The sequence below is a fragment of the Doryrhamphus excisus genome, linkage group LG3 (genome assembly GCF_037039965.1).
Source record: "Doryrhamphus excisus strain RoL-2023G ecotype Guam linkage group LG3, RoL_Dexc_Guam_v1.1, whole genome shotgun sequence".
Lineage (NCBI taxonomy): Eukaryota > Metazoa > Chordata > Actinopteri > Syngnathiformes > Syngnathidae > Doryrhamphus > Doryrhamphus excisus.
Genome location: NC_136359.1, coordinates 733,346 through 755,540, shown reverse-complemented (window position 1 = coordinate 755,540; position 22,195 = coordinate 733,346). Strand labels below are relative to the sequence as shown.

Below are 22,195 nucleotides of genomic sequence, written 5' to 3'. Positions count from 1 at the left end.
CATTTGTTGGTGAAACGGCGGCCTCTGGTGGACGTTTGAGGCGTTGCCAAAGGCAAAGAAGCAAAGAGAATGAAAAAGGCCCATTTATTAAGTTGAAAAGTTTAAATATTTAAATACATTTTCTATGGAACAGTAAAAGCGTAAAAAAATGACATAAATACTTTTAACATCTGTATGGAATTCTCCGAAACAACTGAAGTGTCCGTGAAGGCGTCGTCGTCACCTTTAACCTTTCTGGCGACAGCGGGCGGGGCTAGAGCGCGTCGACGCTGTAGGTGAGGAAGAAGACCACGATGCCCGTCAGCACCACGGTCATCATCAGAACCAACGTCAGCAGGAGGGCGCGGCACAGAGGCCGGCCGGTCAGCCTGAACAGAGCCCCGCCCACACCGCCGCCGCCAGTCTCGCCGCCACCGCCGCTCCTGATGGGCGGGCTGGGCAGGCCCACGTGCAGGGAGTGTCTGACCGCCAGCGACCTCTGACCCCAGGGCGGCGGAGCTTCAGACAACCTTGAGTGCAAAGACACACAAGCGATGTTGTGACATACTTCCTGTTGAGGTCACATGACACCACCGCTCACCTTTTGACCTGCAGCTTGCCCTTGCTGCGCTGGAAGCGGACGCTGTAAACACGCTGCATGGCGGCCGGCAGCGACGCCAACACGCCAGAGTCGGTGGCCAGCTTGGGCAGGCCGAGGGCGGGCAGCGGCGTGAGGCGGCGGCACAGCGGGCACTGGATGGCGGCGGGCTGCGCCGACTTGACGTTGATGCGGGCCAGACACTCCAGACAGAAGGTGTGTCTGCACGCCAGCACCTTGGGACAGCGGAAGACGTTGTTGAACTGGCTGTAGCACACCGAGCATTCCAAGTCCGCCCCCTCCTCGCCGCACGCGCACGGGAGCGGCGACGGCCGCAGGTCCGGAGAAGGCACGGGCACGCCGGCCTGCGAGGTCAGGGTTAAGTCAGAGCGGTCGGAGCAGGGGGGAGGCTGACAGCGGGCGGGGGTTCGGGGGTCAACACGGGGCTCAGGGCCCGAATATGGTGGCGAGTCACCATCGGTGGAGTCTGAGAGCGAAGGATTCATGGTTGGCTCAGACGGGAAAGATGACGAAGAGGGCGGAGTCAGTACCCAGTGGTGAGACGTTCACTTGTCACATCAGTGTGGGACATTTGACAGCCAGCCTGGAAGAGCAAACATCCGCTTAGCAACCACAACTTGAATTTAAGGCTTTTAAATGTCAAAGAGGGATTAAATACGCCTTGACGTTCAAGTGTTTATACAAATTAAGTAAATACTACAAAAATGTTATTAATTGTCCCAACTTTTGGCACTCATTAACTTCATTACAATGAAAAGATACCTTTCGATGGAAATAACCGACGCCGAACGGAGCCCAAGACTGTTGACAGGACCACCGTCACACAGCCGGTCTTTGTACGGTGCAAGGTCGGCACGGACGGGAATCCCAGTTCAAATCCTGCGGTTCACGGACCGAGTCTGGCGCTCCCCGATGCCGGACGCCTCCGTTTGGCGGCGTGTGGTCATTTAAATGTGCCAAAGGAAGCGAGGCGACACACTTCAGCTGTTTCCTGAATGGTGTGGCGCAGCTGGGCGAAGTCAAGCTGATTAGAACCGGACTTGGTTAGCTAGCTAGCTAGGAACTTAGTTGCTGTTTAGCTAACTAACTAGCTAAGCAGCAACTAAGTTCTAGCTAGCTAACTCGTCACTGTAGCAACACTGCCGCTTTTTGGGTGTTTCACTTTGAAACATTCACCTCATAAACTCTCCCGCTGGTCAAATAATAATAGTTAGCGGGGGAAATAATTGTAGAAATCATTTATTGTCCTCCTAGTTGTAAATGTAGCATGTAGCAAAACAAAGTGTCAAATAAAGAATCGTGCTCTGTTAATCTGTTAACTCAGTATTATTGATTGGTGAAAAATGGGGTCACTTCCGGTTTAGGTGGGTGGGACTTCCTGTTTAGGTCATGCCCAACCCTGGTTAGGAATGAGGGCTTCCCTGCACACTTAACACACACACACACACACTGGCACACTACACACTTACAAACCTGCACACTTATACACTTACATACTAACACACCTACGCACTTACACACACCTACACACCTGCACACACACACACCTGCACACTTACACACTCACGCACTTGCACACACCTACACTTACACACCTACACACTTACACATACAACTCACACACTTACACGCCTACAAAAACACTCGCACACTCACACTTAGGCACTCGCACACATGCACACTCACACTTATGCACCTGCACACTCACACTTATGCACACTTATACACTTACACACTAACACACACACCTCACACACTCACACTTATGCACCTGCACACTTACACACCTACACACACATACACTTAGACACGTGCTAAGGAACGGAAGCCCCTTGGGTCCAAAAGTGAGAGGTTCCAAAGAGTAAAATATTAAATATGATGCCCCTGTCAGCCAGCAGGGGGCAGCACAGACCCACTACGGTATAGAACATGTGGAATAAATATGATGCCCCTGTCAGCCAGCAGGGGGCAGTACAGACCCACTATGGTATAGAACATGTGGAATAAATATGATGCCCCTGTCAGCCAGCAGGGGGCAGCACAGACCCACTATGGTATAGAACATGTGGAATAAATATGATGCCCCTGTCAGCCAGCAGGGGGCAGCACAGACCCACTATGGTATAGAACATGTGGAATAAATATGATGCCCCTGTCAGCCAGCAGGGGGCAGCACAGACCCACTACGGTATAGAACATGCGGAAGCGTACACTATTTATTCCAACGGTACGTTTGGGTGTACACCAACAGGAAGAGATGACATCATCCATGACTGCCGAAGCCGAAGAGACCGCCACGGTCCTAGAAGCACTTGCGGTGGACGATGCCGGGGCCGCTCTCGTCGTACTCCTGCTTGCTGATCCACATCTGCTGGAAGGTGGACAGCGAGGCCAGGATGGAGCCGCCGATCCACACCGAGTACTTCCTCTCCGGCGGGGCAATGATCTGGAGACAGACGGAGGACGTGGCGTCACGGTACAGCTGCTGCCTAAACACGCCTTCCTGGCTACTTACCTTGATCTTCATGGTGGGCGGGGCCAGGGCGGAGATCTCCTTCTGCATCCTGTCTGCGATGCCGGGGAACATGGTGGTGCCGCCCGACAGCACGGTGTTGGCGTACAGGTCCTTGCGGATGTCCACGTCGCACTTCATGATGCTGTTGTAGGTGGTCTCGTGCACGCCGGCGGACTCCATGCCTGCACGCGGGGGTAGAGGGGGGTAGGGGGGAGAGGAAGCGCGCGTCAGAGACAGGAAGCGGCGTGAATGAAAAGAACCCAACGCAGACCGATGAAGGACGGCTGGAAGAGCGTCTCGGGGCAGCGGAACCTCTCGTTCCCGATGGTGATGACCTGTCCATCAGGAAGCTCGTAGCTCTTCTCCAGCGAGGAGGACGAGGCCGCCGTCTGCATCTCCATTTCGAAGTCCAGCGCCAGGTAGCACAGCTTCTCCTTGATGTCTCGCACGATCTCGCGCTCGGCTGTTGGCAGACGTTTGTGAGGTGTCCTTAAAAGGGTGGCGGCGAGTGTGGGCGGGGGGCGCTACCTGTGGTGGTGAAGCTGTAGCCTCGCTCCGTCAGGATCTTCATCAGGTAGTCCGTCAGGTCCCTGCCCGCCAGGTCCAGACGCAGGATGGCGTGGGGGAGAGCGTAGCCCTCGTAGATGGGCACCGTGTGGCTCACGCCATCGCCGGAGTCCATCACGATACCTGCCGGTATTAGCATCAGCGTTAGCGTTAGCACGCCAACCACCGCTTCCGGCCCAGGGGGCGGCTCACCTGTGGTACGACCGGACGCGTACAGCGACAGCACGGCCTGGATGGCCACGTACATGGCGGGCGTGTTGAAGGTCTCGAACATGATCTGCAACGCCGCCAAGGTCAGCCAGGTCACGTGACGGGACAGCATTTTGGGCGGGGCTGAGACACTCACCTGCGTCATCTTCTCCCGGTTGGCCTTGGGGTTGAGCGGCGCCTCCGTGAGCAGGACGGGATGTTCCTCGGGGGCGACGCGGAGCTCATTGTAGAACGTGTGATGCCAGATCTGCACGGGCGGCACAGTCAGTTAGCCACGCCCCTAAACACCACGCCAGCCAACAGCGTTCGAGCCCAGCGCATCACCTTCTCCATGTCGTCCCAGTTGCTGACGATGCCGTGCTCGATGGGGTACTTGAGGGTCAGGATGCCCCTCTTGCTCTGGGCCTCGTCGCCCACGTAGGAGTCCTTCTGGCCCATGCCCACCATCACGCCCTGCCGCACGCACAAACGCACCGCGCTCTCACGCGCGCTTCACTGACCCCGCCCGCCAGCCCGCCTACCTGGTGCCTGGGCCGGCCCACGATGGAGGGGAAGACCGCGCGGGGTGCGTCGTCTCCGGCGAAACCGGCCTTGCACATGCCGGAGCCGTTGTCTACCACCAGGGCGGCGACGTCGTCGTCCATCTCTGAAAGGTCACAGTTCAACTTAGTGTGAGCGATCTGCAAGCCCCGCCCACCGCCTACCATTTGATTGGTCTTCACTTGTTGTCATCATTGGGGGAAAAACACCTCGTTTTGATGACATGCTTTTATTTTGAAAGCCCAACTTTACCGGATATTAGAAGACGGCACAAGCGACAGGGCTGAGGAGTCACATTTTTCCCGATCCCAGCCGGAAAAAGCCGAAGAGACGAGCGCCGCTGTCAAGACGGCAAGTCGCCGGCATGTTTCAAACTCATCTTTAAGACACTTTTAGCCTTTTATGTGGCCGTGAAAAACATGACGTCGGGACTCCGTCGACACCGAATGAAGCCGTTCTTCTTATTGTCGTCTTTGAAGCTTTTAACGCCCCCAAATGCTTCAAAAGAGAATATTACTTTTAAAGGATACGTTAGCTTACATGCTAGCTGTTTTAAAGTCCGTTTAAAGAGCACGAAGAGACATACCTGGTGGATATATGTGGTGTTTGGTGGGGGGGTCGCTCTTGAATGCAAGCTTCCTGTGACTCTTTGATGTCTTTAATGTTCATGCTATAAAACCATATCGAAGCCAGGTCTCCTAGCTGTATGCTAACCACCCTTAATATGGATGTCAGTTTTTCATCATGCATGCCGAGTGGCCAATAGGAAACGATGATCAAATAAGGGAGGGCTTACCTGTGTGTGATGCGTTCAGGAGCGGCTGGGTCCGGCTGTGTGGGAACGCAGCAGCGGCACTTTGCTTTTATTTGGCGGGAGGGGGGGGCAACTGTTGTCCATAAAAGGTAACGTGGTCCGTGATTGGTGCAGGTGTTCAACACCTGTCGGCCACGCCCAGCTCAGCCTCTTATGATGAGTGTCTGCACTCAACATGTCAGCCCATGTATTTTATGGCGTATGCAAATGAGGGACATGGGGTTCACATCTGACAGGGTAAGAAAAAGATTGCAGTGGGGGTGGGGGGGTCGTTGCAGCAAGTGACTAAACAGGTCAACACAGGGGGCGGGGCTTAAACGTAGCCCCAGGACCTGCTAGCTAACAGGTTCTTCCAGATGTTCCTGCTGTTGAAACACCATCATCATCATCATCAAGTAGACGAGCATGCTCTATAGCATAGCTCTCTTCCAATCTTAAAAGAGTCATTAAACATGCTGTATTGAACAAAAGAGTCATTAAACATGCTGTATTGAACTAAAGAGTCATTAACCATGTTGTATTGAACAAAAGAGTCACTAAACATGCTGTATTGAACTAAAGAGTCATTAACCATGTTGTAGTGAACTAAAGAGTCATTAACTATGTTGTATTGAACAAAAGAGTCAGTAAAAATTCAATTGAAGAAAAGAATCATTAAACATGTTGTATTGAACAAAAGTCATTAAACACGTTGTATTGAACTAAAGAGTCCTTAAACGTGTTGTATTGAAGAAAAGAGTCGTTAAACATTTGTATTGAGGAAAAGTGTCATTAAACATGTCGTATTGAACAAAAGAGTCATTAAATATGTCGTATTGAACAACAAAGTCAGTAAAATGTAATTGAAGAAAAGAGTCATTAAACTTGTCGTATTGAACAAAAGAGTCATTAAACACGTTGTATTGAACAAAAGAGTCATTAATCATGTTGTCTCGAACTAAAGAGTCAGTAAAATGTCATTGAAGAAAAGAGTGACTGAATCATGTTGAAGAGTCGTCTGTTTTGAAGAAGAGTCATGAAACATGTTGGTGTTGAACAAAGGAGTCATGACACTGTGAAGCCGCGTTGTCTTCATCTGTCAATCAACAGAGATGTAGTGAAGGGTCCTGGGGGGAGGGGGGGCGGGATCAGGGGGCTTGAGGCCATCAAAGATGATGAGGTTTAGGCAACATTGCCCACATTCTCCAGCTGGTTGAGACGTGTACAAAGAAGAGTCTGATGAGATGATGAGAGGCCTCGGAAAGCCTGTTTGTTAGCATAGCGCTGTGACAGACGGTGCGTTCAGGGAGCCTCCGTCAAAGTGAGCGTGAGATTCTGTTATAGAATGATGAAACGTGGAGGAGGCGGGAGAGTCGGGTAAGGTTTTATTTGACAATAGAAAGGAAAAGGAATACGGGAAAGGAATATTCCCAACAGGAAGTGAAGCGTTTGAAAAGTTCACACGCTCTTCTCGTCTTTGCTTTCACCTGCAGGAGAAGGTCAAAGTTCAAAGCACCCATTGGGAAGTGTGTGTGTGTGTGTGTGTGTGTGCGTGTGTGTGCATACAGTCAGCTTTGGCTGGCGCCGGGGGCGGGGGTGGGGGCGGGGGCGGGGCCGGTAGGACACAGGTGTAAGACACCTCCAGGTAGCGGGTGGTCTCCTTGCAGTCGTACTCTCCGAACACCACCTCGGTGACGGGAACCTCACAAGTCCGCCGGTTCCCGCAACTGCACACACACACACACACACACACACGTCAGCAGAAGCGTTGCCTGTCTGGCGGGGTCGCCCCTCGGTGGTCCGCCCTTACAGGTCCTCCACCACCATCTCGGCCCACGGGAAGGAGCAGTAGTTGTCGGGTCCGTCGTCCGGGTGACGCTTGCCCTCGCCGCAGCGCGTGCCCACGCCCACCTTGTACAGGATGTGATTCAGCTTCATCTTGGCGCCCACCTCTGGGACACACACACACACACACACACACACATGTGAAAGGTCATGCCACACTGTGTGTGTGTGTGTGTGTGCTATCTCACCACATGACATCACCGCCGTGTCGTTGTAACAAGCGTAGACGACCACACCCTCTGTGCGCACAGTTAGCACGTTAGCATACAAAGATGCTAATACCCCCCCCCCAACTTACCCGACATGTGAGAAACGAAGCAAAGTGTTGCCGCGACTGAAAAACAGAAAAAAACGTGCCTTCTTATGCGGCAGATATGCTAGCTTGACAATATTTACACAATTATGATTGTGTAAAAATAAGCACACGTACATTTCCAAATGTTCCAAAAGTCTTCCTCACCTGCAAAGGCGAGCATCCTGAGAAGGTTCATGACAGCGAGATGTCCTCCACGTCCCACACGAGCGCCACTGAGGAGGGGGTCTCGGCCGTGCCGCTATTTAAACGTCCGCCTCCGTGCCGAGACAAGCACGCGCCTGTCCCGCCGCCGCCACCTCCGCCGCAGGCAAGGTGGGCCTCCTCGGCCAGGTGGGACCCACCTGTCAAAATCTGAGAGACGACTCCATAAATCCGCACGCTTCATTTCTGTCCCAGATGCTCCTCAGCAGCATCACAGCTCTTCACCCCCAAAGAATCCTGGCACAAGGCATGCATAAACTGTTAGCATGCACAAAACGTTAGCATACACAAAGTGTTAGCATGCATAAACTGCTAGCATGCACAAAAAGTTAGCATACACATAGTGTTAGCATGCACAAAATGTTAGCATGCACAAACTGTTAGCATAGCATGCACAAAAAGTTAGCATACACAAAGTGTTAGCATGCACAAACTGTTAGCATGAACAAAAAGTTAGCATGCACAAAGTGTTAGCATGCAAAAATGTTAGCATACACAAAATGTTAGCATACACAAAGTGTTAGCATAGCATGCACAAACTGTTAGCATGCACAAAAATTTAGCATACACAAAGTGTTAGCATGCATAAAAGTTAGCAAACATAAACCGTTAGCATGCACAAGCTATTTGCAGACATAAAGTATTAGCATGCACAAACCATTAGCAGGCGTATATTGTTAGCATGCACCGCTAGTGGCATAAACACTCTACATGTGCCCTGTGATTGGCTGGCCACCGGTCCAGGGTTAGGACGGCTGGGATAGGCGGTCTAGACAGCTTGTAAGGGGGGTCCAGGTGGTCTCATACATACCTGAGTCCACCTGCAGGTCACAGCTTGAAGTGACGGCAAACTGACATGTTTAAAAGGACATATAACAAATCAGCGCGTGCACCGGTATAAAACCACGTGAGCTCGCCGCTAGCGTCTGGCGCGTGCGACGTGTTCAGTCAGCTGAGGTGACACGCGCCAACCCACAATCCACCGCGGCAGCAGGAGCCGCTCGTTAAGCACTCGTGTTTCGCTGAATAGGTTTGTTTTGGGTGGCTCACATCGACAGTGTTTGTCGGCGCGCGGGATGGCTGGTGTGACACGAAAGAAAAACATGCTAGCAATCAGGACACCGTGAGTTTGGCGCGTGTGTGTGTGGCATAGATAGCGTGGGCGCCATGTTTCCCTTATGATTCTTCCTGGTCATGAGTATGATGATCGGTGCGTTCACGGACATTCCGTGAAAGGTACAGCCTTCATTGTTACGCTTTGTGCCTCAAACCGTCTGATCATGCGCCTTTGTTACTTTGTTGAAGCAATTAAATTGACGGAACTAAACACATTAGGCAGGAAGTCACGTGATTTCCACAACCAACCGAAACAGTGGAGATGCATGAAGTACACAAATAAAAACATTGAACAATTCTGAACGATTTAAATGGCCGGAACAGTGAAAAATACCGTTCTGTAGTGACATTTTCCAATTTCCACATCAATTCATTCAGTGCCGGTCTGATCTCGCGATGTTTCCGCGTGACTTACCGCGAGAAGTGGGCAGGCAAACAAAAATGGTGGCTCGCTGTTCATCCATGTGGCTCCCGGTGCCCTGAAGAACCCAGCTTTTCTTTCTTTTTTTCCTCTGGTAGCTTAACAAAAGAAAAACATTGTCACGTAACTTATTAATAAAAGTAGTGAAACCTTTAGCGGCTCGGCGAACAACAACAACAACATGCAGCACGACGACGTGAGTGAGCTAACCTGCTAGCTAGCGAGCCTCGTGCTAACGCTAGCTGTTGCCTTAAAACGAAAACAAGCTAAGCGGACAAGTTATGATTGTTATTATATACATACATATATACATCGTGCTTGTGTTTATGATCCAGTGTCGAGCTAATGTAACTCTGTAACGCTTTTGCAGCTAATTTGGGACATTATCGGCAACAAACAGTTCTGCTCCTACAAAGTCAAGTAAGTACCTAGCATGTGTGATGCTCTAAGTAAGTACCTAGCATGTGTGATGCTCTAAGTAAGTACCTAGCATGTGTGATGCTCTAACTAAGTACCTAGCATGTGTGATGCTCTAACTAAGTACCTAGCATGTGTGATGCTCTAAGTAAGTACCTAGCATGTGTGTTGCTCTAAGTAAGTACCTAGCATGTGTGTTGCTCTAAGTAAGTACCTAGCATGTGTGTTGCTCTAAGTAAGTACCTAGCATGTGTGTTGCTCTAAGTAAGTACCTAGCATGTGTGATGCTCTAAGTAAGTACCTAGCATGTGTGATGCTCTAAGTAAGTACCTAGCATGTGTGTTGCTCTAACTAAGTACCTAGCATGTGTGATGCTCTAACTAAGTACCTAGCATGTGTGATGCTCTAAGTAAGTACCTAGCATGTGTGTTGTGAACGGCTTCAATCTAAGTGCTGGTTTGTCTCCTTCAGGACCAAAACACAGAGTTTCTGTCGCAATGAGTACAACATCACGGGTTTGTGTAACCGCTCGTCGTGTCCGCTGGCTAACAGCCAGTATGCCACCATCAGGGAAGAGAAAGGTATGCCCTTATGATGTGTGACTGCGGAACCCTGTTAGAAACACTGACCGCCTTCCCGTGGATTCCAGGGCAGTGTTTCCTGTACATGAAGGTGATTGAGCGAGCGGCGTTTCCTGCCAAAATGTGGGAGAAGGTGAGCGAGACGCCACAAGGTGGGCTTCAGTCGGAAGTGTGTGTTTAAAGGTACGTATATGTGCGTGCAGGTCAAGCTGAGCAAGAACTACGAGAAGGCTCTGGACCAGATCGACGAGAACCTGATCTACTGGCCTCGCTTCATCCGCCACAAATGCAAACAGCGTTTCACAAAGATCACGCAGTATTTGATACGCATGCGGAAGCTGGTCCTCAAACGACGGTAAGTCCACGTCTCTACGCGACACGCGTGGGGATCTCCTGACCCGCCCGTGCTCGTCTTTCCAGGAGGAAGCTGGTCCCACTCAGCAGGAAGGTGGAGCGGCGGGAGAAGCGTAAAGAGGTGGGAAGCGTTGTCGCGCTCGCATCAAGGTTCTTGCTAAAGCTAAAGCTAAAGCGGCGTCTGCTTTAACAGGAAAAAGCTCTGATCGCCGCCCAGCTGGACAACGCCATCGAGAAGGAGCTGCTGGAGAGACTCAAACAGGGAACGGTACCTAGCTCCGCCCACCGCCGCCCCGCACGCCGCCACACCTTTGTGACGTCCGTTGTTGTCGTTTTTTCAGTACGGCGACATCTACAACTTCCCCATCCACGCCTTCGACAAAGCTCTGGAGAAGCAGGACGAGGAGAGCGAGGCCGAGTCGGAGACGGACCAGGAGGAAGAGGAGGAGGACGATGAGGTGAGGAAAGACGACATGTGCACTTTGACCTCCTGGCAACACCTGCTGATCACGTGACCTCCGCAGGACGTCGGAAAGAGAGAGTTTGTAGCGGAGGAAGACGTGGACGAGAGCGACCTCAGCGACTTTGAGGTAAACGTGGTCACATGACACGCCAGGGGGAAGCCAACCTGACGCCACGTGCTCGCTTTCAGGACATGAACGACCTGAGGACGAGCAGCGATGAGGAGGGGCAAGATGAGATGTCCACCGAAGACGAGGGGGAGGAGATGGAGGAGGAGGAGGACGAGATGGAGGCATCGCGCTCCAAAGGCAAATCTCCCGCCAACGGTTCCGCCGCCAGGAAGAAGCGAGCGTACGTGGAGATCGAGTATGAGCGGGAGACGGAGCCGCCCGCCAAGAGCGCAGCCACGTAGCGCGGGCAGTCGCCATGACATCTGTGACACCACAACAAAAACTCTTCTGCTCGGCGTGATTGGATCCCAAATCACGTAACCTGACAGCTCATCACTTTTCCAATAAAACTCAGTTCTGTAGTTGGCCCCTTTCTTCAGGAATGAACGAACCACCAACTGTGGTCACTAGGTGGCAGTAATGACACAGCATTGAGACTACTTTAGTGCCGGTCCTTTTTGTGACTCACTAAAGTGATACTACTTCATTCAGACAGCACATGTGCAAGAAGTTGTGAATCGTGCTCTTTAATTCACTTGTCCTTCATTTAATCCCACCCTGATATGTTGCCTGATTTCCTTTTTCTATTTTGCTAGCAGTAGCTGGGGTTAAGTGAACGAATTAACTCAGACGAGTACCCGTGAGTCCCGATACAGTGAAACACTTTTGAGTTTTGAACGACTCGGGGTCATGTAAGGTTATATTACCATTCGCACTGCATGAACCAAGATATAATACAATACTGGAGAAAAAACAATTAACTCCGAATTGTAAGTTTTTTGGCTAACGTTTTAAAAGAATACATTCGCGGCTAACTGGTTAGCTCGCTGTTTGTTAGCTAGCCAGCGGCCGTCTCGAGACCCAGAAACGAGGACTAAAGGCGTGTTAATATTAAAAATCGTTTTTACAAAGTCAAACAAGTTGTCTATGTTCTAGCTACCAACATATTACATTTATTAACATTAAACAGCGGAAATTCATCCATCACGGTTGGGTGTGAAACCAATTAATAGATATGGTCAAATAGTGTAGCTATTGAAGTCACGAGACTGGTGCATTCAGGGCCACCCAGAACACAGCACTTCCATCATCACCACGCTAAAGGACGTGGACCAATGAAAAGGTGGCATACGTATTGAGTTTATTTACAAAGACGTCAATGAAGGTTACACGTGTAGAATATAAATAGTCATGTTTGTTACATACAGGAAGATGTGAAGCCTCACAGCGCCCCCTTCAGGCTGTTAAAATGCTGGTTGACACGACAAGACCGTTTTTACGTTAAATGAATAAAAATTGGTTTTGGTGGGGGTGGGGGGGCATGACGCGAACAACACTGACCCCCCTGCAACGAGGGAAGGTTAAGGCGACGACCTCAAAGGCCGACTTTTCCCACAGATAACTTCTCTCCCGGCTTCCTCGGGGAAAGATTCCTTGCTAGCATGTGACGAGCGGTAAAGGGGGCGGGGCTGCCGTCAACCAACCAGAGAGCAGCAAAGAGTGCCGTGTTGTCGGTGCCCCCTGGCGGCTCACTCTCAACACGACACACGGGACTTGGCTAGCTTAGCAACCGCTACATTTGGAATGCTACAAAGTTGCTTTAACGTCAAAAACGTTTCTTCCACTTAATTGGTCGGTTGGAATGAAATCACTTGGAATAAAGTTGGAAGAAAAAAAACTCAGTTTAAAATAATGTGCACTTTAGTGGATGTCCACCAGGGGGCGATCGTGGATCGAGATATTGATATGTTGTGTGAAACGCCTCTCGACGACCAGCTGGGGGGGGGGGGGGGGGGGGGGGGCAAGCTAAAGAAAAAGTGCACACCAAATTGACGTAGGGTGAGACAACATGAATGAACACATGGTTAGTCTGCTCCGAAAACCAAACCAAGTCCAAATGAGTGCGCGGTCCTGGTCTTGGGTCGGACAAAGAGGGTCTCCATGTGTTGTCGACGGTGGACGGATGCTTCCGTCGAGCTGTGGGTGTGGATGGGGGGCGGGGGGGGTGTCGAGTTCACGGGCAGTCCGTCCTAAAACGAGCAGTCAGCGGGAACGTGTTCGTGGTTAACAGCCGCAGCTGTCTTTGGCCGGCTGGCTGTCGGCGTTCAGGCGGCCCCCCTGCGGCGCCGACGGCTTGTGCTGGACCCCGGACTCTGCGGCGTTCAGGTCCAGACTCCCGTCCTGAATGTTCTGGTAGATCCTCTTTGCGGCCTCCAGGAAGGCCTCCTCCACGTTCTCGCCTCTGGACCACAACAACGCATGCAACATCACCGTGCCGGCCCCCCAAAGGGGTGCCACCGGCCCCAAATGCACATGACACGTCACATGTGTGTGTGTGTGTGTGTGTGTACTCACGTCTTGGCACTGGCCTCCAAAAACAACAAACCTGGTCATCAAAAGAAGAGCTACTTAGCCACCAAGCTAACCAAGACCAGGCGGGAAAATACTGCTCACCGTTCTCGTCGGCAAACTGTTTGGCTTCCTCGTACGTCACGTCTCTCTGAGCCTCCAGGTCGGCCTTGTTGCCGATCAGAATGATCACCTGCACGCACACACACACACACACGTGTCATTAGCGCGTCCAGGCCGGGACTCGCTCGCATCTCCCTCACCGTGTTTGGGTTGGTCAGGTTCCTGGCGTCCGTCAGCCAGCTGCTCAGGTGGTTGTAGGTGCTCCTCCTGCACACGTCAAGCCAAGTCGAGTCGAGGTCACGTGGGGCCACCGTGCAGACCACGTGACTTACCTGGTGATGTCGTAGACCATGAGGGCCCCCGCCGCCCCCCTGTAGTAGGACCTGGTGACGGCCCTGAAGCGCTCCTGGCCGGCCGTGTCCCAAATCTGCAGCTTCACCTTCTGGCTGTGGACCTCCATGATCCGGGTGCCAAACTCCACCCCGATGGTGTGAGGGCAGTCCGCCATGACTTTTGACGCATTAGGAACACATCAATTTCATGGAGGGGGGGTTATAAAAGTCAAAGGAGGGCAGAAACTCACATTTCTTCTCGGTGAACTGGTGCAGCAGACAGGACTTGCCGACCCCCATGTCACCTTGAAGAAAGACGGGAAAAGTGGTTTGTTTTACTCGGGCTGTGGCCGGCCTCGAGCGTCACGTGACCACCGTCTCACCAATGATGATGTACTTGAAGATGTAAGAGTAGTTGTAAGGCGTGGCGGTCATCCTGCTGCTCTTCTGTGGCGACACCTACATCAAAGCCAGGTTTCGCCGTCACAAAAGACACAATTCAACAATAACACACAATCGGCACGCTTCCTAGTCATTGCTCACTCGGCTAGCGAGCTAGCCGGCTAACAGCTGGTGCCGTGAGCGGGCAAGCTAGCATGCTAACAGCTGGTGCCGTGAGCGGGCAAGCTAGCCGGCTAACAGCTGGTGCCGTGAGCGGGCAAGCTAGCCGGCTAACTCCGGATGTCGACACGAGAAGGCAACAAACACCAAGCCGGGTGAGTAAAATACCCTTTCCTTACCTTCGTTCCGGATGTTTAAAGCGACAAGGAGGCTGCTGGTCGGGACGGATAATTAGCTTCAGCTCGCTAGCCTCCTCCTGATCCGTCTTCCGCAATTCTTCCTCTCTAAGGGCCAACAAGCACGTCAACTCTCGCGAGATCTCACTCCCGCCGCTGGACGGAGGAAACGGTAGCGCCAATCAACTTAAAAAAAACTATAAAAACATTAATTATAACTTTATCGTTTATGCGGAACACGCAAGTTTAAAAGTTAAATCTAAAAAAAGATTAGCCAGCATATGTAAGACTTATGTGTACGTGTCTCCGCCTTCGATGTGACGTCACTGCGCCGCGACTCCGCCCCCGCCAGTGGCCCCACTCTCACTCATCAGAGCAACCCAGCTAGGAGAAACCGTGTAGTTGTGTTGTGTTGTGTTCCTGAGCAGCCATGACAGCAAGGAGGCTCCGGTGGTGAGAAGATGGACAAACAGAAAGGTACCGTGCTATCTTCACTAGGAACACTCTTAATGGGCATGCCTCCACCTAAGGACTTTGATGTCCATGATGTCATCACGGCGACCCCTGCTGTGGCGCCAAGCACAGGTGGGGAACGGAAAGGGGTGGAGCTACTTCCTTCTTGAGCCAGGTCTTACAGGACTTCTACAAGGTTCCAACTAGGAGGTCTCGGTGGTCTTTGAGAAGATGCTCTTCCCATGGGAAAGCGCTGGTGGTCTTTTTGAGAAGATGCCCGAGTCAGCTTGTCATTGGAAGGAACCCCATTAGCTCCTCTTGATTGGCTGTTCAAAGGTCAAATAATGTAGTAGGAAGGGGGCGGGACTTGATGGCGATTGGACAACGGCGGAGTTAGGCAAGAACAACCCAAACGCTTCTACTTCTTTTTCTTGGTGACTTTGCTATTTTTAACAAAGGATGAAAGAGAAAGCTGCTCCACACCCTCGCACACGCACACACGCACACACACACACGCACACGCACACGCACACACGCACACGCACACACACACACACACACACACACACACACATTGAGGAGGATTCCCATCTTTGAGCTAATTTCAGGCTTTGGTTTTTATGGTAAAACATCTGAAATCACACACACACACACACACACACACACACACACACACACACACACACACACACACACACACACACACACACACACACACACACACACACACACACACACACACACACACACACACACACACACACACACACCCACAGTGGGTCCAGTTTAGTAGTTGTTGTGTGACGGAGACATGAAAGTGTGTGTGCTGCAGCAGCCAAGCCACAAACAGGAAGTGATGTTGATGCTCAGATAAGCGTGTGTGTGTGTGTGTGTGTGTGTGTGTGTGCGCGCGTGTGTGCGCCCGTGTGACCTGTGTGGCCCGTCAGCTGGTTTCAGATCAGCTAGGACGGACCACAAGAACCCAAAGCTGTAACGATCTAGAATAAAGTCCTAAATTGACGCTAAAAAAGTTTGAAGTGAGGATAAAAAGTTCTAGTTGAAAGTCAAGAGGATGAAGTCCTACATGTACCTTTGATCGAGGTCAAAGGTCACATGATGACTGACACCACCAAGTATTCAAATCATGGCAGGTTTGATGTATGAGAATAAAGTGGTAGATGTATGAATATAAAGTGGTAGATGTATGAGAATAAAGTGGTAGATGTATGAGAATGGAAATGGTAGATGTATAAGTATAATGTGGTAGATGTACGAGAATAAAGTGGTCGATGTATGAGAATGTGGTAGATGCATGAGAATAAAGTGGTAGATGTATAAGAATAAAGTGGTAGATGTATGAGAATAAAGTGGTAGATGTATAAGAATAAAGTGGTAGATGTATGAGAATAAAGTGGTAGATGTATAAGAATAAAGTGGTAGATGTATAAGAATAAAGTGGTAGATGTATAAGAATAAAGTGGTAGATGTATGAGAATAAAGTGGTAGATGTATAAGAATAAAGTAGTAGATGTATAAGAATAAAGTGGTAGATGTATAAGAATAAAGTGGTAGATGTATAAGAATAAAGTGGTAGATGTATGAGAATAAAGTGGTAGATGTATGAGAATAAAGTGGTAGATGTATGAGAATAAAGTGGTAGATGTATGAGAATAAAGTGGTAGATGTATAAGAATAAAGTGGTAGATGTATGAGAATAAAGTGGTAGATGTATAAGAATAAAGTGGTAGATGTATGAGAATAAAGTGGTAGATGTATGAGAATAAAGTGGTAGATGTATAAGAATAAAGTGGTAGATGTATGAGAATAAAGTGGTAGATGGTAATAGTGGTATAAAAAGTGGTAGAATTGAAACCAAGTATATATTTTAAATGTGCCGCTAATAATGACATACTAATACTTATGCTAATGCTAATGCTAATACTAATGCTAATACTAATTAGTCTAATACTCGTATGTCGTAAGCGTTGGCCACGCTAACGCGCACGTGGCGTCTTTTTGTCAGCGCTGGCCAAGCTGATGTGGGACCTGCAGTCCTTCCTGTCCGTGCTGGACTCGGAGAACCTGAGCTACATCGCTCAGGCCCAGAAGAAGTCCATCTCGGAGCTGGTGTCGGCGCTGCAGACGTCGGACGCCGCCGGTAGGCACTGAGCTTTAGCCCGCTAGCTAGCCTCGACGGACGCGGGGTTTCACGGCCGTGCTTTGTCTGCAGCGGAGGATGCCGAGTACGTCGTCATGGGCTGTCCGTCCTCGTCTCCTAGCAACCAGGCCCTGGCGCCGCCCACAGGTCGGCATGGACGTGAGGCCACGTGACGCCACGTGACGCCACGTGACGCCACGCCGGGAAGGCTAACGTCTGTGCTCTTGTTTGACCAGCAGGGGGCCTGTCGGAGTCGTCCTCCAGGCCGGACTCAAACGTGTGGATGAGAGACGCTGTGAGTCCTCGGGGTTTGGCGGGAGAGGGTCTAGTGGACCCGCTGAAGGTCTTGTCAGAACAAATGGGGCCTATGGTGGACCAGAAGCAGACTTGGGGTTTGTGGATCCAGCTGGCTGCTCTGTCATGTGGTCCGTTAATGACAGAGTCCTCCTGAGGCTTGGGAGGAGACGCCGCTGCGTGTGTGCGTGTGCGTGTGTGTGTGTGTGTGTGTGCGCGTGTGCGTGTGTGAGACAGGATGTTTACATAGGAGGCCATCTCTGCCCTATCTGTCCTCCTATTGGTGGAGAGCTGGACACAGGCAGGAAGTGCTCAGTGATGGCGGCTGATTAGCGTCTGGACTACGTGACGGGCACGTTTATCTAATCATCATGTGACCGCTTTTTACCCAATTAAGGTCACCACGGCGATGCTCCGCCCACCAGGGGCTCCCAAAGCCACTGACGATGAAGATGAAGATACGTACGAGGAGGCCCAACCGTACTCGCGTGACGCTCCCGCCGAGGGGGCGGAGTCAGACAGCAGCTACTACGAGTCGTACGGCGAGGAAGACGAGGACGGCGAGCACGTGAAAGACAGGGCTCACTACATCCAATGGAGCGCCTCCCAGCCCTGCCTGAGGCCCGCCCCCGAGTCCCGCCTCTGCGGCTACCTGTGGAGGAGGAGATGGCTGGGCCAGTGGACCAAGCAGCTCTTCATCATCAGGAACCACTCCCTCATGGTCAGCTAGCTAGCTAGCGGCTAACGGTGCGCGTGTGTCGGCATTGTCTTAGCCTGCTGTGTCCTTCTGTGTCCTCCTGGGTTCTCCTGGGTTCTCCTGGGTTCTCCTGGGTTCTCCTGTGTCCTCCTGGGTTCTCCTGGGTTCTCCTGGGTTCTCCTGGGTTCTCCTGTGTCCTCCTGGGTTCTCCTGGGTTCTCCTGGGTCCTCCTGTGTCTCCTGGGTCCTCCTGTGTCTCCTGGGTTCTCTTGTGTTCCTGGGTCCTCCTGGGTGCTCCTGCGTTCTCCTGGGTCCTCCTGTGTCTCCTGGGTCCTCCTGGGTCCTCCTGTGTCCTCTTGTGTTCCTGGGTCCTCCTGGGTGCTCCTGCGTTCTCCTGGGTTCTCCTGTGTCTCCTGGGTCCTCCTGTGTCTCCTGGGTCCTCCTGTGTCCTCCTGCGTTCTCCTGGGTCCTCTTGTGTTCCTGGGTCCTCCTGTGTCCTCCTGGGTCCTCCTGGGTCCTCCTGGGTCCTCCTGTGTCCTCCTGCGTTCTCCTGGGTCCTCTTGTGTTCCTGGGTCCTCCTGGGTCCTCCTGGGTCCTCCTGGGTCCTCCTGGGTCCTCCTGGGTCCTCTTATGTTCCTGGGTCCTCTTGTGTTTCCTGGGTTCTCCTGGGTCCTCCTGTGTCTCCTGCATTCTCCTGCGTTCTCCTGGGTCCTCCTGTGTCTACTGGGTCCTCCTGGGTACTCCTGTGTCTCCTGGGTTCTCCTGGGTCCTCCTGTGTCTCCTGGGTTCTCCCGGGTCCTCCCGTGTCCTCCTGCGTGCTCCTGGGTCAGTGCTACAAGTGCGCTCGAGACCTTCTCCCTCAGATGGAGGTGGACCTGAGAGGCTGTCAGCTGGTCTACAAGAGGAAAAGCAACAGGAGGGTCCAGCACCAGCTCAAGCTGCTCCTCCTGGACTCCCAGACCATGGTGCTGGGCTACACCAGCTCACAGCAGGCCAGCGAGTGGCGGCAGGTCAACACACACACACACACACACACACATGCACACGCACACAAGGTGTGTGTAAGTCATCCTGTGTGTGTCGTAGGTCATCGAGGAGCTGAGTGTCGGAACTGAGGAGCAGAACCTCTCGGGACCTGCATCAGAACCGCAGTGGTCCTGCAGGGTTAGACACACACACACACACACACACACACACACAGTATGATGAAGTGTTTGTTGGCGTGTGTCTTCAGTCCAGTGTGGTTCTGACCCACAATGACCAACAGGAACCTCCCAGTCACAACGACAAGGACACAGGTGTGTGTATGTACAAATACGTGTATATGTATATATATGTGTATATATATATATATATATATATATACATGTACTATATATTTACTATGAGGTACTTTGTATCTGCCAGGCTTCCTGAACGTGCTGATGAACTGCCAATGGCAGAGTCTGCTGTGTCGGGTGGAGGCGGGGCTCCTCAACATGTTTGGCCAGGACCAAGGGGAGGAGCCCCAGAGGGGGCGGCGCCCGCCCCAGTACACGCTGCAGCTGCGAGGCTGCAAGGTGAAAGCGGGGCCCGACGGCGAGCGCTCGCACAGGATCACGCTGAGCACGCTGGGCGACCAGGTGGCGGTGCTGGAGGTGAGGGAGGCAGGAAGTGATGCAAACAGGAAGTGGATGTGACCGTGAGCCGCGTGGTCGCAGGTGAGCTCGGCGGACGAGAAGCAGCGGTGGATGCGGCTCCTGAAGGACGGGGCGGCCGGTTACCACGGCAACAAGACCCAGCAGCAACCGGGCGCGGCTCTCAGGTGCGGCCGGAAGGTCAGGTGAGCGTCGCCGTGGCGATGGAGGACCTGCTAACGCCGACCGTTGTCCTCCTCAGCGGGCTGCAGGCGAACATGTACATGGACGACCCCGCCCACCAGCCCGTCTACTCCAACACCCCCCCCCTGGAGCGCATGGTACCCACCTGACCTTTCACCTTTCACCTTTCACCTCAACCCCGACCTTTGGCCGACACGGTTTGTGGTGTGTCAGCTTCACAGCTCTCCGGACGCTCCGGTGACGTACACCAACCTCAGCCGGCACAGTGAGTTAGCAGGCTCCGCCCACCTCGCCGCGAACTGGACGAACGCTAACAGCCGACAAAACAACGTGTGTGCTGCCACAGACAGGAAGTGGGCGGAGACTCAACGCGGCATTCAGAAGTTGGAGCTGACGGCCAGGAAGGGGGTCCCGATGAGGGCGGGGTCAGAGGTCAACCTGCCATCCGCCCTCAAGCAGAACAAACGCTCGTCTTTTAGACAGTCCCTGGCCGTGTGCGGCGAGCGAGCGCAGGTGATTGACACATCACGGTTGATGCTTCGCTGATGATGTCATCAACTTCTTCTTCTCTGCCGCTCTCTTCTGGTCTTTACTGGTCTCCTACTGGTTCTACTGGTCTTTACTGGTCACCTACTGGTTCTACTGGTCTTTGCTGTTCTCTTCTGGTCTTTACTGGTCTCCTACTGGTTCTACTGGTCTTTACTGGTCACCTACTGGTTCTACTGGTCTTTGCCGTTCTCTTCTGGTCTTTACTGGTCTCCTACTGGTTCTACTGGTCTTTGCCGTTCTCTTCTGGTCTTTACTGGTCTCCTACTGGTTCTACTGGTCTTTGCTGTTCTCTTCTGGTCTTTACTGGTCTCCTACTGGTTCTACTGGTCTTTACTGGTCACCTACTGGTTCTACTGGTCTTTGCCGTTCTCTTCTGGTCTTTACTGGTCTCCTACTGGTTCTACTGGTCTTTGCCGTTCTCTTCTGGTCTTTACTGGTCTCCTACTGGTTCTACTGGTCTTTGCTGTTCTCTTCTGGTCTTTACTGGTCTCCTACTGGTTCTACTGGTCTTTGCTGTTCTCTCCTGGTCTTTACTGGTCTCCTACTGGTTCTACTGGTCTTTGCTGTTCTCTTCTGGTCTTTACTGGTCACCTATTGGTTCTACTGGTCTTTACTGTCCTCTGGTCTTTGCTGTCCCTACTCATCCCTGCTGGTCCATGCCGATCTCTTCTGGTCTTTACTGGTCACCTACTGGTTCTACTGGTCTTTGCCACTCTCTTCTGGTCTTTACTGGTCACCTACTGGTTCTGCTAGTCCCCAATGCTGTCTTCTGGTCTTCTTGGTCACCTACTGGTTCTACTGGTCTTTGCTGTTCTCTGCCAGTCCCTACTCATCCCTGCTGGTCCCTGCCGCTCTCTTCTGGTCTTTACTGGTCCCCTACAGATCCCTGCTGGTCCCTGATTGTTTCTATTGCTTTCTCTTGGTTTTTGCTGGTTCCTTCTGGTCTCTGCTAATCTCTCTTGGTTTCTGCTGGTCTTTACTGGTCTCTGCTGCTTTCTCTTTTACTGGTTCCTTCTGGTCTCTGCTGGTCCTTACCTGGCACCGATTCATCTCTTCTTGTTTCTCTTGGTCTCTGCTGCCCCCTGTCGGTCTACCCTGGTATCTGTCGATGGTGACCTTGATCACCCACTGGTCTCCCGGCCCCCGCTGGTCCAGGCGAGTCTCCTGAACCCGTTCCTGCGGCGGACAGCATCTGTGAAGAGCTCCCTGAGAAGAAGTCCTTCGTCGTTGCTCATTGAACACGGGAAGGTTTTCCAGAGGAGGAAGGTATGGAGGAGTCGTTTGAAAGGAGTCGTTCTCCCGATCGATCATTGATTGCCCATGTCCATGTCGGTCTTGTCACGTGACTCATGTGTCGCTACCACAGGAATGGGAGAGCAAAGCTGTGGCGTGACACCACGTGACCTCCTCTCTGACCTTCACTGCCCTGAGTTTGACACGTGACCCTTGGATCACATGATCCCACCTGTTTAAGTTATGGACCAAGTAACCGGGTGTATTTATTTGAGGTACTGTTCGAGCAAGTCACGTGACCGCGCGTGGGACGGAGACTGCAGCGCGCGCTTTGACCACCAGGCGGCGGCGCTGCACTGACAATAAAACCAAGCTGTTGGATCGGACTGTGATGCGTTCAATGAC

The 22,195-nt window shown here is 52.0% G+C and overlaps 6 protein-coding genes across 13 annotated transcripts; 2 read left to right on the top strand and 4 right to left on the bottom strand.

The window, feature by feature from the left end:
• Positions 1 to 73: 73 nt before the first annotated feature.
• LOC131128282 (uncharacterized) lies at positions 74 to 1,277 on the bottom strand. The gene is made up of 2 exons (XM_078789282.1): positions 581 to 1,277; positions 74 to 509 (listed from the first exon to the last, which is right to left on the bottom strand). The coding sequence occupies exons 1-2, from the start codon at positions 1,081 to 1,083 to the stop codon at positions 254 to 256; spliced, it is 759 nt and encodes a 252-aa protein (XP_078645408.1). The 5' UTR covers positions 1,084 to 1,277; the 3' UTR covers positions 74 to 253.
• Positions 1,278 to 2,823: 1,546 nt separating this feature from the next.
• LOC131128838 (actin, non-muscle 6.2) lies at positions 2,824 to 5,319 on the bottom strand. 4 transcript variants are annotated; one of them, XM_058072148.2, is made up of 9 exons: positions 5,017 to 5,171; positions 4,412 to 4,536; positions 4,215 to 4,343; positions 4,027 to 4,137; positions 3,873 to 3,957; positions 3,642 to 3,803; positions 3,385 to 3,576; positions 3,114 to 3,295; positions 2,824 to 3,044 (listed from the first exon to the last, which is right to left on the bottom strand). In XM_058072148.2, the coding sequence occupies exons 2-9, from the start codon at positions 4,532 to 4,534 to the stop codon at positions 2,901 to 2,903; spliced, it is 1,128 nt and encodes a 375-aa protein (XP_057928131.2). In that variant the 5' UTR covers positions 4,535 to 4,536; positions 5,017 to 5,171; the 3' UTR covers positions 2,824 to 2,900. The 4 variants fall into 4 exon arrangements, with proteins under 4 accessions (XP_057928131.2, XP_078645518.1, XP_078645517.1 ...); XM_078789392.1 differs by lacking the exon at positions 5,017 to 5,171 and adding an exon at positions 5,227 to 5,319 and having other exon boundaries at positions 2,824 to 3,295; XM_078789391.1 differs by having other exon boundaries at positions 2,824 to 3,295.
• A 1,276-nt stretch (positions 5,320 to 6,595) lies between these two features.
• Positions 6,596 to 8,470, bottom strand: LOC131128454 (L-rhamnose-binding lectin ELEL-1-like). 2 transcript variants are annotated; one of them, XM_058071326.2, is made up of 7 exons: positions 8,397 to 8,470; positions 7,529 to 7,735; positions 7,367 to 7,402; positions 7,257 to 7,307; positions 7,034 to 7,175; positions 6,790 to 6,950; positions 6,596 to 6,710 (listed from the first exon to the last, which is right to left on the bottom strand). In XM_058071326.2, exons 2-7 carry the CDS (start codon positions 7,557 to 7,559, stop codon positions 6,682 to 6,684), a joined length of 450 nt encoding a protein of 149 aa, XP_057927309.2. In that variant the 5' UTR covers positions 7,560 to 7,735; positions 8,397 to 8,470; the 3' UTR covers positions 6,596 to 6,681. The 2 variants fall into 2 exon arrangements, with proteins under 2 accessions (XP_057927309.2, XP_078645514.1); XM_078789388.1 differs by lacking the exon at positions 8,397 to 8,470 and having other exon boundaries at positions 7,529 to 7,966.
• Positions 8,471 to 9,092: 622 nt separating this feature from the next.
• mak16 (MAK16 homolog (S. cerevisiae)) lies at positions 9,093 to 11,997 on the top strand. Its single transcript, XM_058071320.2, has 10 exons — positions 9,093 to 9,318; positions 9,493 to 9,542; positions 10,011 to 10,120; positions 10,189 to 10,253; positions 10,324 to 10,475; positions 10,541 to 10,595; positions 10,668 to 10,742; positions 10,816 to 10,932; positions 10,999 to 11,064; positions 11,127 to 11,997. The coding sequence occupies exons 1-10, from the start codon at positions 9,304 to 9,306 to the stop codon at positions 11,346 to 11,348; spliced, it is 927 nt and encodes a 308-aa protein (XP_057927303.2). The 5' UTR covers positions 9,093 to 9,303; the 3' UTR covers positions 11,349 to 11,997.
• A 620-nt stretch (positions 11,998 to 12,617) lies between these two features.
• Positions 12,618 to 15,150, bottom strand: LOC131128452 (ras-related protein Rab-14-like). Its single transcript, XM_058071323.2, has 8 exons — positions 14,591 to 15,150; positions 14,234 to 14,309; positions 14,102 to 14,155; positions 13,851 to 14,028; positions 13,719 to 13,785; positions 13,561 to 13,648; positions 13,462 to 13,492; positions 12,618 to 13,348 (listed from the first exon to the last, which is right to left on the bottom strand). Exons 2-8 carry the CDS (start codon positions 14,283 to 14,285, stop codon positions 13,171 to 13,173), a joined length of 648 nt encoding a protein of 215 aa, XP_057927306.2. The 5' UTR covers positions 14,286 to 14,309; positions 14,591 to 15,150; the 3' UTR covers positions 12,618 to 13,170.
• Positions 14,264 to 22,176, top strand: LOC131128439 (actin filament-associated protein 1-like 2). Of its 4 annotated transcripts, XM_078789380.1 has the most exons (15): positions 14,908 to 15,064; positions 17,064 to 17,198; positions 17,271 to 17,345; positions 17,435 to 17,493; positions 17,890 to 18,213; positions 19,019 to 19,198; positions 19,275 to 19,352; positions 19,423 to 19,486; positions 19,596 to 19,825; positions 19,889 to 19,992; positions 20,067 to 20,145; positions 20,222 to 20,273; positions 20,355 to 20,521; positions 21,713 to 21,823; positions 21,924 to 22,176. In XM_078789380.1, the coding sequence occupies exons 1-15, from the start codon at positions 15,049 to 15,051 to the stop codon at positions 21,948 to 21,950; spliced, it is 1,701 nt and encodes a 566-aa protein (XP_078645506.1). In that variant the 5' UTR covers positions 14,908 to 15,048; the 3' UTR covers positions 21,951 to 22,176. The 4 variants fall into 4 exon arrangements, with proteins under 4 accessions (XP_078645505.1, XP_078645506.1, XP_078645504.1 ...); XM_078789379.1 differs by lacking the exon at positions 14,908 to 15,064 and adding an exon at positions 14,264 to 14,566 and having other exon boundaries at positions 20,222 to 20,521; XM_078789378.1 differs by having other exon boundaries at positions 17,438 to 17,493; positions 20,222 to 20,521.
• The last annotated feature ends 19 nt before the right edge of the window (positions 22,177 to 22,195 follow it).